General features: G+C 34.9%; 3 protein-coding genes across 4 annotated transcripts; 1 reads left to right on the top strand and 2 right to left on the bottom strand.

Moving 5' to 3' along the window:
• Positions 1–1,167: 1,167 nt before the first annotated feature.
• Positions 1,168–2,600, top strand: SelT (selenoprotein T). Its single transcript, XM_018520248.1, has 4 exons — positions 1,168–1,574; positions 1,814–1,943; positions 2,022–2,205; positions 2,284–2,600. The coding sequence occupies exons 1-4, from the start codon at positions 1,450–1,452 to the stop codon at positions 2,418–2,420; spliced, it is 576 nt and encodes a 191-aa protein (XP_018375750.1). The 5' UTR covers positions 1,168–1,449; the 3' UTR covers positions 2,421–2,600.
• Positions 2,601–2,703: 103 nt separating this feature from the next.
• LOC108769334 (PITH domain-containing protein CG6153) lies at positions 2,704–4,358 on the bottom strand. 2 transcript variants are annotated; one of them, XM_018520247.1, is made up of 6 exons: positions 4,248–4,358; positions 3,617–3,793; positions 3,473–3,516; positions 3,326–3,400; positions 3,130–3,234; positions 2,704–2,986 (listed from the first exon to the last, which is right to left on the bottom strand). In XM_018520247.1, the coding sequence occupies exons 2-6, from the start codon at positions 3,782–3,784 to the stop codon at positions 2,779–2,781; spliced, it is 600 nt and encodes a 199-aa protein (XP_018375749.1). In that variant the 5' UTR covers positions 3,785–3,793; positions 4,248–4,358; the 3' UTR covers positions 2,704–2,778. The 2 variants fall into 2 exon arrangements, with proteins under 2 accessions (XP_018375749.1, XP_018375748.1); XM_018520246.1 differs by having other exon boundaries at positions 4,252–4,358.
• Positions 4,359–4,855: 497 nt separating this feature from the next.
• On the bottom strand, positions 4,856–6,165 carry EMC8-9 (ER membrane protein complex subunit 8/9). The gene is made up of 5 exons (XM_018520245.1): positions 5,904–6,165; positions 5,559–5,635; positions 5,404–5,473; positions 5,240–5,334; positions 4,856–5,134 (listed from the first exon to the last, which is right to left on the bottom strand). The coding sequence occupies exons 1-5, from the start codon at positions 6,105–6,107 to the stop codon at positions 4,963–4,965; spliced, it is 618 nt and encodes a 205-aa protein (XP_018375747.1). The 5' UTR covers positions 6,108–6,165; the 3' UTR covers positions 4,856–4,962.
• Positions 6,166–11,309: the final 5,144 nt, after the last annotated feature.

Here is an 11,309-nt window from a genome sequence, read left to right as displayed (position 1 = left end):
TTTCAACAATGTAATTAAAATTAAATATATCAAAGGTTTATTTTAACAAATAAATTTCTTACATTAGGTGTTAATCATTAGTGTTCTGAATCGTGAAAGCACTGCTTTTTTGACACGATGCAGAGTTCTTATTGGATATTGCTCGTTGCTTTTCTCTCATCGCGTCCAATGTATAATAGACAATAAGATCGGTATTCATAGTCGGTTCTTATTTTAAGACTATCTTAAATAATGTCCTAAGTTGCTAGTACAGCTTTCTGATTGGTTCGTGACATCTTCAGACTCTGTACTTAAAGCAGTCTTAAATTCAGTATAAATTCTGACATGAATACAGGCAGAAAGAAATCTGAATCTCTATTAATTTGATAGATGTTAATTATTTTAGCGATTTATTTTCATTAGGAGCACTGCAAAAAAATAGATATTGTTGTATAGTTGACTTCCACTTCTTCAGAGGGCAGTAGTGAATGGGGGCATTTTGCTGTTACCGGAAAAAGGCTCTCATGTCCTCTCTCAAGTTTCTCTCTGATTATACTCTTACAGTCTCTACTGATTGGTCAATTCGCTTATTGCTTATATTTTACATGATTTTATTGCTTAAGCTTTTTTGCCATGATGGCCCTTAAAATTAGAAAGAAATGAAAAATAAATTGAACCGTGATTAAAATGAGAGTACTTCGAGATCCTGTCTACGCTTTTCAAGATCCCTGAAAAATCGCTAAAATATATTCGGATGAAAAACTAGATTATTCGAATATGCGAATTCCCTCGGGAGATCTCACATATCCTAGGCATTGAGACAAGAAATGAAAGAGCGAGTCCTCTTTGAATCGGAGGCTCTGATAGTCCGGAATCAGACTATATATTGAAGATTGAAGATTGAAATTTGACTTATTATGAGGCCAAAGAAATTTTAGTTCCTATTGTTTTGATTAATTAAATTTAAATCTTTTGATCTTTAATCTCTCAATCTTCAATAGAAAGTCGTAGTCTGATACTGGCCATATACTACTCCGATATCATTGATGTGGAGAATAGACAACCAATGACATTTCACCGCCTTCGAACGAGGCATGCGCACGAGCAAGAATGTCGAAATAAGAATGATAATTCATATTTTTGCCAATGACAATCGATAAAAATTCATTTTTTAATCGATCAAAATGGAAATTTGACAGCATCAGTTAATTTCACACTGTCAGCGTGCTATGACAATAATTGTGAAATGAGGGAGCTCGTGATAAATCTCAGCATTCGATTCGACAAATCACTCTACGCAACTACGTACGTACTACGTAGTGCACTCTAGAAAGCGAAGGATAGAAAGAGAGGGAGAGAGAGAAGGTATCATGCAGTAATTCGACGCATTCAGTTGCGTTTGGTCATCGTGTGGACGTGTAGAGTTGTTGTATTCTTCAATGAATTGACAAGAACAGAATAAAAATAAATATGCGCTGGTTAATTCTGTGTATCTTTGCGGTTATGCTAATGCACAGCATAGATGGGAATGGCGACGAGGCGCCGTTAACCAAACTCGGCGCAAAAACCGGGCCGACTCTGAGGTTCTTTTATTGGTAAGATTAACGATCGTTTTGTTGATTTTCATTGAGGCTATCGGAGGTGTCCGTCCTATAAGATAATAGATGTTCGTAAGCTGTTAAATTGTACACATGCTTTAAATGAGAGACACTTGTTAGGCTTCTCACATTATTCTAAAGACATTATTGAATATTGTAGTGTTGATTTTATCATGGAGCGCTTTGGGCTCTGGCTTATCATTAAATCAAGATAAAATTATCGTTCCCTGTTGCAGCTACTCGTGCGGCTATAGAAAAGCCTTCGAACAGTACGTAAATATTCTTAAGCAGAAGTATCCAGAACTTCATATCGAAGGCGAGAATTTCAATCCACCTGGTTATAATATGTTAATTGCGAAAGCACTGGTAATTGAATTTATTGTCTGATCTTTCAATGATCTGTACTTCTGTACACGTCTCATAAATATTTAAATTTGTATTTAGGGCACATTAAAAATACTTATAATTGTTCTAATTGTAAGTGGAACTGATTTTGGTTTGCCCCGAATATCGATATGGCAGTGGTGTTTAAAGAATCGTTTTTATTCCTGTGTATTGATTTTCCTGCTTGGCAATGCTATAGAAGGCATATTGGTCTCATCGGGTGCATTTGAGATACATTTCAATGGTAAATATATTTATCTCTCTATTAATACAAGTATCAAGTGAGATACTTGATCGTTACATGTATCACGATATATTTCAGATGTTCCTGTTTGGTCAAAACTTGAAACTGGCAGGATACCACAACCACTGGAATTATTTCAAATAATTGACTTTCACCTAGATATGCAATTTTCAGAAATGGAAATGGATGTAGGAAAAATCAAGTTCCAAACATAAAACATAATGTTATTTCATATTCTCAAATTGATAAATCTAAACTGTACCATACCAGAAAGAATGCTAATGGTGTAATGTGATGAAAATATGTACAATATGTATTTGTTAAGTAAATAAGGTCTTTAATGTATATCTTATCATAGAACATAATTCCATTAAGACTACAAACATATATAAGTGTAATAGAAATAAAGCTGTTACCAAAATTTCTTATTATTACAGGATTTTTATTCAAAATCATGGAATCACACTGAATATCCATAGTAAAATATAGTACACAATTTTACAGTCATATCCTCAATGTCCGTTTTCTGTGCTTAAAAAACCAGAATCTTACAAACAGGTTTTAGTCCAAATATCATTTAACTATTCTACCGACTTCATTAAAGCCTGTTGGATGGTCACTGATAAGAGGACGTGCTTCATATGTACAAATAGTTACACCATGTTTGTGAGTTGGAGTCCATTCCCCTTTGAGACCGATGTAATAAATTTTAATTTGTTCTGTGTTTCCTATACCACTGAAGTAAAGGCTTAAATGCTGCACTGATGAAAACTTGACCGTTCTGTAATAATATTTATATGGTACTTAATTTTTATAAGAATTTTTAACATCTCACATAAATAATTTGTATATAATCACAGTTGTGTGCTATACAAATTCTTAAATCTAAAAATATAAGTATAAAACAGATAGCTGAATTATTACCTTACAGGATATTCATGTACTCCATATGCATCTGTAATTAATTCAAATTCCTGTTCTGGGCTACTATCTAAATGATCAAATAGCATGTGCGGCCGGTTTTTATATCTGTTAATATACGTAAGTTTATTGAAACATTTTATGTCTTAATATCGTTATATAATTTTCCTTATTTTTGAGTAATTTTAATTATACTCACAACTTCACTGTTTTGGGAGAATAATCTTCATCTGCAACTACAATAAGGCCTTTTAATTTTACATCTCCTGTGAAACTGCAAAAAATCAAATACAATGAGAGACTGAGAAACATTTCTATAAAAACTACATCAGAATATAATACTCACGGTATATTAAACAGAAGCTCATCATCGACGTCACTTTGAACAAACTGAAATAAGATAAGGAAAAGATTACATAAAAGAATCTTAATATAAAATGTTAAGATATATTTGATATTTGTAAAACAAACATTTCTCAAGGGGACTTACCTCTGATCTATCTAATCTTTCTTCCCAGGTTTTGAAAACTCTAGCACCACTGCCTTCCTCATGCTCATTTAGACATTCCACTCTGTCTTTATCTATTTTTTCAAACAAATTATAACTAATTCCTATTTCTGTATCGTGTACACTACCACAATTACATCGATGTTCCATTATCTTACTCTGTTAACAATAAAACATTTAAAGACATGAATATATACATAAACAGAAAAAAATCATTCAAAAGAAAAAATCCGTGAAGGTTAAAATAAATTATATATTTACATAATTTTACATAATATAATTTACATAATTTAATCAATCATAATATTATCATAAAATATAGTATACTATGTCGTTACAAAATTATTATGAATATAAATTACACGAATGAGAACATATCTTTTATTTATTATTTTTCAATATCGCAATCTACAAATAATTTGCTCCTATTTTCCAATGTTTAAAATATTATTTTGCTATCTTTGAAGAGAATGATTATCTACATTTTAGACGTTTATCATATTCTTTAAAGTTCTTTAAGAACGTCTCATGTTGCCAACTAAGGTTAAGTTCACACAACAACATAATCTTAATAATTATCATAATAATTACAATAAAACAATATTTTACTTACGTACAGATAATAAAGTTTCCTTTGTCAGTTGATAGTCGAATGAAGACAAGGAGAAATGTGAAACTAAACCGTTCTAAGGAACTATTTACATTAAAGCTCCCTCTCCTTCAACAGCTGCCTACTTAACCGGTCGGTAAATAACGTTTTTGTCGTAGAATTGTAAATGTAGAAATCAATGTATATTTATATTTCAAACCATTCCGCGTATAATACAAGTCTCTCCTATTATTTTCCCATTCAATTAATGTTTATTTGCATAATGTTTTTAATCAGATTTATAGAACTCTTGAAGATTTTTCAAAAAATTATTCTTTAAAAGAGTGTACATATATAAGAGGGAGAGAGAGAGAGAGAGAGAGAGAGAGAGAGAGAGGGGGAAGATATACATAAAACTATACTAGATTCATAGAAGATAATTGCGTTTTTTAAATTCAATGTCTGTAAATGTTAAACTTACAAAATCCACCGTTGAATCTAAGCAGATTTCTCTTAAAAAAAATAATATAAGGTTTACTTAAAGAGTGGAAATTGTAGGATAATGTGAGGTAGAAGTAAAGTTCTAATATATTTAAAAACAAGTGATATTCATTTATAAACTCTATAGCGTATGTACATTTGTTTACTTCGCATATAGTGAATGAAATATAGATAGAGTGCAACATAAATAAAACAATCTTTGTATGAACTGTGTGTGGAATGGTTGCATTGTCATCTCTTATGTGTGTTTATCAACAGCCTCATCGATTATTTTATTTAATTTCTGATTTTGCCAATCAAGAGCGATGTTATCAAGATGGTTGTCAAAATCGATCAGATTCCTATACTCCTCTGTCTTCAGTAACGAATACATTGCATCTGTGTGTGCAATATCGTCCTCATAAATTATACTGTAACAAAAAGAATGATATTTGATACCCAGATGAAAGAATTCTATCAAATCGATCTTTCAAAAGTCATAATTTTTCCAAATAATCTTCAAAATATATAATTACTTTGCCTTATCCTTTGGCTTCCATTTTCCCTCTACAGATTGTGAAATTCTCAATGGACTCGAGCCCATACCTAAAGTCACTTCTCGATTATCCACCTGACAACAAAACAAACACCAATAAAATTTACAGAAACACGTTTTGATATAATAAACTAGCAAACGTACCACCACCAACAATGCACTGTTGAAGTTCTCTGCAATTTTATCCGCTATTCTATGGGCTGGTCTGTCTGAACTATATAAAGAACACAGCGATGAATTAGAATAATTTAACACAAAGAAAAAGAAATTATTAAAGAAATATCACATAACTATCATACCTTAAATCATTTATATTTTCGTTGGCCAGGTAATAACCTGCCAGTATAAGGCCTTTGCTTGCAGCTAACTGGTCCACCTATTGCAACATTAGGTTGATATAATAGGGCGCCATGATATTATTATATCCCTATTATGCTAACATTTTGTAATAAAAAAAACATGGAGTGCTTGATGACCAGTGATGACCTACTATAACGTTTTGTCATTGTATAGGTTAGGATATTGATATCCACGTCACACACTAATTTTCGCACGTGTTGAAATATATACTTAAAGAGATGCGACAGTACATACGATTTTACGAAATGTTTCACTGCGGTAGCGAATGCCTGTCAAATATTTACCAAAGTAAGTGCTATTTCCGCCATTGGGGAAACGTGTAGGCATATATGGAATAAAGGTATCGCATCCTCGATGTATAGATCCGTCCTGCCGTCCTTGTTTTTTTGTTTGCCGAGCAGCAGGCCATTTATTGCACAATGCGGATATTTAGCTGCGTGTAAAATAATTTTGCAATACGCGCGGGGCGAAAAGAAAACATTCGTCATCGTCAAGGGTGCACTGTAAACGCAAGCAGACGCGAGGAGACCAGAATGAATCAGTATTGCCAATACATAGCAATTGCCAGGGCGGTGAACGTCAAGTCTTTTCTCCCTATATAGTTCATTGACGGAAAAAAAAGAATTGATGTACAATTTATCTTTTTTCATAAACAGTTCTCGAAAACTCAAGTATCTCAAAACGAAAAGAATAAAATTAAATCCATTGTATTTAATATATATATTAAAGAAATTTATTATTATGATATAAATATATATATTTCAGATATAATTTAAAATTTATAATATTAAACATGTTTGCAATTATAAGTAAAAATAAATTTATTAATAGAAAGAATCCTATTTTCGCAAATATATTTAATATCAAATGAATTTATTGTCATAAATATTGACACGTTCTGTCCAATTTATTTATCATAATATAAATACTATAATATTAATTCTTGGAAATACATTTCAGATATTGTTAATAATTTAATGTTAAATAAATTATTGCAAAGTTATTTAAAAAGTGCGTCGTCACTGTTAAATTCGGAAATTCTATTTATGATAAATTTGTATCGCAATCTTTTCGCTTCTTCTCGAGAGATAAATTCAATTTCGTGCTCCGAAATTGCGGGTAAGTGAACAGCTTGCGAAAAAAGCGTTAACATCGCGCCAATCGACGTCGCTCGATGTAATGCGATTATATCCTCCACTCCGGTATAAGCGGTTCTGAAAAAGATTACGAGAGACACGTCACGTCGGCATCATCCTCGCGATCGTTTCCCGTGATCGCCGGTCATCGCCGCGTGGCGCAGCAACGGCTCATTGTGATTTTTATAATAAGCCTTATGCAAATTACAAATGAAATTGTCAGAGGCAGGCCCGCGGTCCATTCTTCGTCGCTGATAGGGACAATTAGAGGAGCTTTGTCCAGCGACCGAGCGTTGTCCGGCCGGCCGGCAACTTGAGTTTATGAGAGAGAGAGAGAGAGAGAGAGAGAGAGAGAGAGAGAGAGAGAGACAAAGAGAGAGGAGAAGACCACCCGCCAACCCCTGATGCTTGTATCCGCTCCCCGGAACGTTCACTTCCGACTCTTGGAATCGCGCGCCGCCGCGCCACGCCGTGTGCCCCATTGTGTATGTTCCCGCGATATACTCACGAGTCATCGATACATTAACTGAATTAAAACATATCGCTGCGCAGTTATTAACACACTCATTATTATCGTTCTTAATAATACTAAAAAAAAATGCAATTATTTCCTTAGGGCGGGAGCAGAGTCTTGTATAACGCATAAGAAAATTAATTAATCAAAATCATTTCTTTCCTTTCCATAAAATAAAAGACTCTGATTGGTTGATTTTCTTGTACATTATGCGTTATTAAAGGTCTGTGCTTGGGCTTTTAATACGCACGATAATTTTCCGGTCTTTCACTACACCGATGAGTCATTCCGGATTAATTTTCATCATTTTGACAAATATACAAGAATTATATTAAATTATTTTTACATATACTTTAACACTTTTAGAAAGTACATAAAATTGTGTATTTTTAAAAATTGATTAAATATTATAACTGATTACTTGATGCTCCTAGTTCTTAAAAAAAAAAGAGAACAGAACACGAATGACCCAATCGTGTGTACATACTAATGTCCATTTCCATCAACGTAGATTAACTTTAATCTCGGTTCAACTTACTCTTCGTCTTTTTCTAATCTTTAGAAGAGTAAGTTGAACCGAAATTAAAGTTAATCTATATTAGTGGAAACGGGCATAAAGGTTATCATAACTATAAAAAAATTAATTTTTAACACTTATTGCCTAATTCATGCTTCGGTTTTAGGGTCTCTTTCACCAACCTCGGTTAAGTTAACCGACGGTTACATGGGGCAAATTTAGGCCCAGTTTCACAACTCATTATTAGTATCATTACTTATTATTACTCATTATTACTTAAAATAAGTTAAACCTTGATTAAAAGTTAACCAAGTTCCATGTAACCGTCAGTTAACTTAACCGAGGTTGGAGAAAGAGACCCTTTACCCTAAAATCCTAAAATTCAGCCAATGGAATACACAGATTTCAGTCAGGATCAATTAAGACTGGCAGTCCTATCGACTGAATTTTAGGATTTTAGGATAACTAAAGCATAAACCAAGCATATGGCAGGCGCGATGTAGAATGTGATCTGGACTAGTCGCTGTTAGAACTCAATTTAAAGATACTCGTAGCGAGTATCTATAGAAAACGGACAGGAGATACTCTTAGCTGCGAGAAACGAATTTGCTACGCGACGGTTGGCTTGATTCCGCAAGTAGGAAGACGTCAGAATCGCGGCGTGGAATTGTTCTGCCGTAATCTGAAAAGGGAGGCAGAGGAAGCGAGAGAAAGATACACGTTCTCCGGAACCCTGGGGCCCAGGAGAACGCGCCAATGCAATGGAGGGAGTGAAAGGACGGAGGGGCAAGTTGAAAATCGAACGGAATCACGGAGGCTGGAGGTCGGTGGTTCGGGGGAGGAGATAAGTTTTTACGGTAGGGTTACTAACTTACGGACTCGGCATTGTCGAGTTCCCGCCGACGGGAGGACAATGCGCCTTCGGAACACAATGCTTCACTCTAGAAATCTGAAGGCAGTCTTGACTACCAACCTGCAACCACCCATACCGCCTCCCTATGTGTCCCCCTCCCCCATCGCCCAATACTCGCTCCTTCGACACATACCCATTCCACCTCGATTGCCCACCGCACCATCCTACTACCCCCGTCGGCCTCCGTCGTTATTTTCTCATTCTTTTGCTCTTACCCAGCCTCCTGCCCCTCCGCGAAAATCTCCTTTCGATGTAGCTTCCTCGGCCGTTCGTCGTGAGTGACGATCTCCAAGTTCATATTCGTAAATCTATGAATTTAGGAAGGCGCGTGTTTTTAAAACACAAAAGAAATATCGCTGAAATTTCCCTTTTAAAGATCACGTCATATTTTTGTTCCCCAATCGAGAGATACTTTTGAAGCATTTTTCTATATGAATTCACTTGTATAAAGCGCGCGCGCGCGCACACACACACACTATACACACACACACACACACACACATCTCATTTATTGTAATACAAAATATAAAAGGCGCGGAAACAACGGAGGCGAGCACGGTAGCGGGGCCTGAAAGAGGCGGGAATAAAACGGACGAAGAAAGGCAGACATACGAGAGTATTTCAATCGCTCCTAGCTTTTCTCTTTAGGCGGGCTTCGCCGTTTCTTTGCCCCACAAAAGCCACATTGTTTCGTCCACCGCTCTCCTGCGATGGGACGCAAGTTGAAATGCTTCTCTTCTCGCGAACGCGAGATAGCGTCGGCAATCAGACGCGAAATGTAGATTTCAAGACGCATTTGATGCATACGCAGAAACATTTGTCACTGCGCAATCTTTTCTGACAGCATTTTGTTACTCATTTCTTATTCGGCATTAGGGCTGCCACACGCAAAATTTCTGTAACAGTAACCTTAAGACGTGAACTTAAGCCGATGGACCAATCAGGATACTGCTTTAGATCTACGTACTCTAACGGAAATAGAAATAGCAGTAAATTTATCCATAAGGCGAGTTTCAACCGGCTAACTGTTATTTCCATTTCCGTTAGATTACGTAATCTAAAACAGTATCCTGATTGGTTCATCGGCTTAAATTTACACCTTACGCATACTGTTACGGAATTTTGTGTTCGACAGCCCTTAGTATTTACTGGTGGATACATCTTGTATTTAAAAGTTTCCTATATCTTTGATTTTAAATCATAAACTAGACATTTGGAAGTCTGAAATTTGAAAAGAAAATAATCGTCTATAATTAGTTTTATTGTTAAAAAATACAAATAAATTTTTATATATTTCTTAAATAAAAAAAAACTTATTGTTGGTATATAATATTTTCTAATCCTCTTTGAAGTTCAATAATTACTTTTGGGAAATAATAAAAATTAATTAAAATCTACTCTTATATTTTCTTGTTAAATACTAACGTTGTGATAAATAATCACTTCTCTCAACAGTAACTTATAATAACGCGCTGCTAATTCATGAAACATTTTAATTTCTTTCGATGTCTATCTCGACGGTTGTATTAGATCTCCCACAGAAATGCTCATCACTTTCCCTCAAAAGGTTTTCTTCTCACAGAGTGCGTCTTTTTCTCCCGTTCCTCTTCCCCGTCATCTTTCTCGCTCTCTTTCTGCCTTTCTTTCTATCTGCTCCTTCTTTTTTGCGATGTCGCTCGCTCGCTCTCTTTCTTAACTCTTTCATCCCCCTCATCTGCCGCCGTTCTCCTCGCGACAACATTCTTTTCAGTATTCACTGTGCAGTTTCTTGTACCGATACTTCCTTCTTTCATCGTCGCGTTATTCAAGCTTTTGATGCCGCGGCGACAAAGCTCTTTACTTCTTTCTGTGAACGAATGAAAGCAAAGAACGTTGGCGATATATATGTAATATATAGATGAATACATATATTCTATATATATATATAATTATATGAAATGTATATATGTAAAAATAAATTATAGTCTTCCAAAATTTGCGACTCAAAATACTAGAATAAAAAAGTTTTCGAAAAATTATGTAAAAGTTTCTTTGTAAATTTTTATTTATTCACAGATTCACGTATTGGCCTATTAAAATTGTCCGAACCACTCTATTAATTAAAAGTTCTATTTACAAGATGATTATAAAGATCCAAATGATGAACGCGATAAATTTCTTCCGCTCGTCCAAAGGTCACGAATTACCCTTCGTTAACAGAGTCAAGTTCTTTCTGAGAGAATTACGGCATTAAAAGGAATTATTCAATCGAGTATAAGGGATTGTTTCATTATGTCCAATATAATAAATCCAATGTAACGATTAAAGATTGTTCTAAATATTTTTATCAATACACAACAAAAATACTCAAAATTTTCTCTTCCCTTAATTTATAAAGTTCGAAAATACTATTGGGAGGATACGTGACTCCTATGATTTTCGAATGAAAACATTGGAAGAATCCATACAGATCATACTCTATTAGAGGAGAAACGATTCCATTTAAAGGGTTTAATGGACGGTGGTGACTAATTCGCGGGTGAAGATGCCGCGAGGACAGGCAACGGCACGACGTCGCGCCGTACGCGATATCGGAATGCTGGAGTTCGAGAATGACGGATAATGCAAGGG

This window comes from Trachymyrmex cornetzi, unplaced genomic scaffold (genome assembly GCF_001594075.2).
Source record: "Trachymyrmex cornetzi isolate Tcor2-1 unplaced genomic scaffold, Tcor1.1 scaffold892, whole genome shotgun sequence".
NCBI classification, from domain to species: Eukaryota; Metazoa; Arthropoda; class Insecta; order Hymenoptera; family Formicidae; genus Trachymyrmex; species Trachymyrmex cornetzi.
This window is presented reverse-complemented; position numbering and strand designations above follow the sequence as displayed.

What these genes read in the sequence shown, in the direction of transcription:
- EMC8-9 (XM_018520245.1), bottom strand. Translation starts at nt 6,107, where the DNA reads ATGACGAATGTTTTCTTTTCGCCCCGCGCGTATTGCAAAATTATTTTA. An exon ending in CGGAAATAGCACTTACTTTG is followed by an intron (nt 5,636 to 5,903) that starts GTAAATATTTGA and finishes ATGTTGCAATAG; the next exon opens with GTGGACCAGTTAGCTGCAAG. An exon ending in GAAAATATAAATGATTTAAG is followed by an intron (nt 5,474 to 5,558) that starts GTATGATAGTTA and finishes TTCTTTATATAG; the next exon opens with TTCAGACAGACCAGCCCATA.
- SelT (XM_018520248.1), top strand. Translation starts at nt 1,450, where the DNA reads ATGCGCTGGTTAATTCTGTGTATCTTTGCGGTTATGCTAATGCACAGC. An exon ending in TGTTAATTGCGAAAGCACTG is followed by an intron (nt 1,944 to 2,021) that starts GTAATTGAATTT and finishes ATTTGTATTTAG; the next exon opens with GGCACATTAAAAATACTTAT. An exon ending in ATTTGAGATACATTTCAATG is followed by an intron (nt 2,206 to 2,283) that starts GTAAATATATTT and finishes GATATATTTCAG; the next exon opens with ATGTTCCTGTTTGGTCAAAA.
- LOC108769334 (XM_018520247.1), bottom strand. Translation starts at nt 3,784, where the DNA reads ATGGAACATCGATGTAATTGTGGTAGTGTACACGATACAGAAATAGGA. An exon ending in GAGCTTCTGTTTAATATACC is followed by an intron (nt 3,401 to 3,472) that starts GTGAGTATTATA and finishes GATTTTTTGCAG; the next exon opens with TTTCACAGGAGATGTAAAAT. An exon ending in TCTCCCAAAACAGTGAAGTT is followed by an intron (nt 3,235 to 3,325) that starts GTGAGTATAATT and finishes GTATATTAACAG; the next exon opens with ATATAAAAACCGGCCGCACA.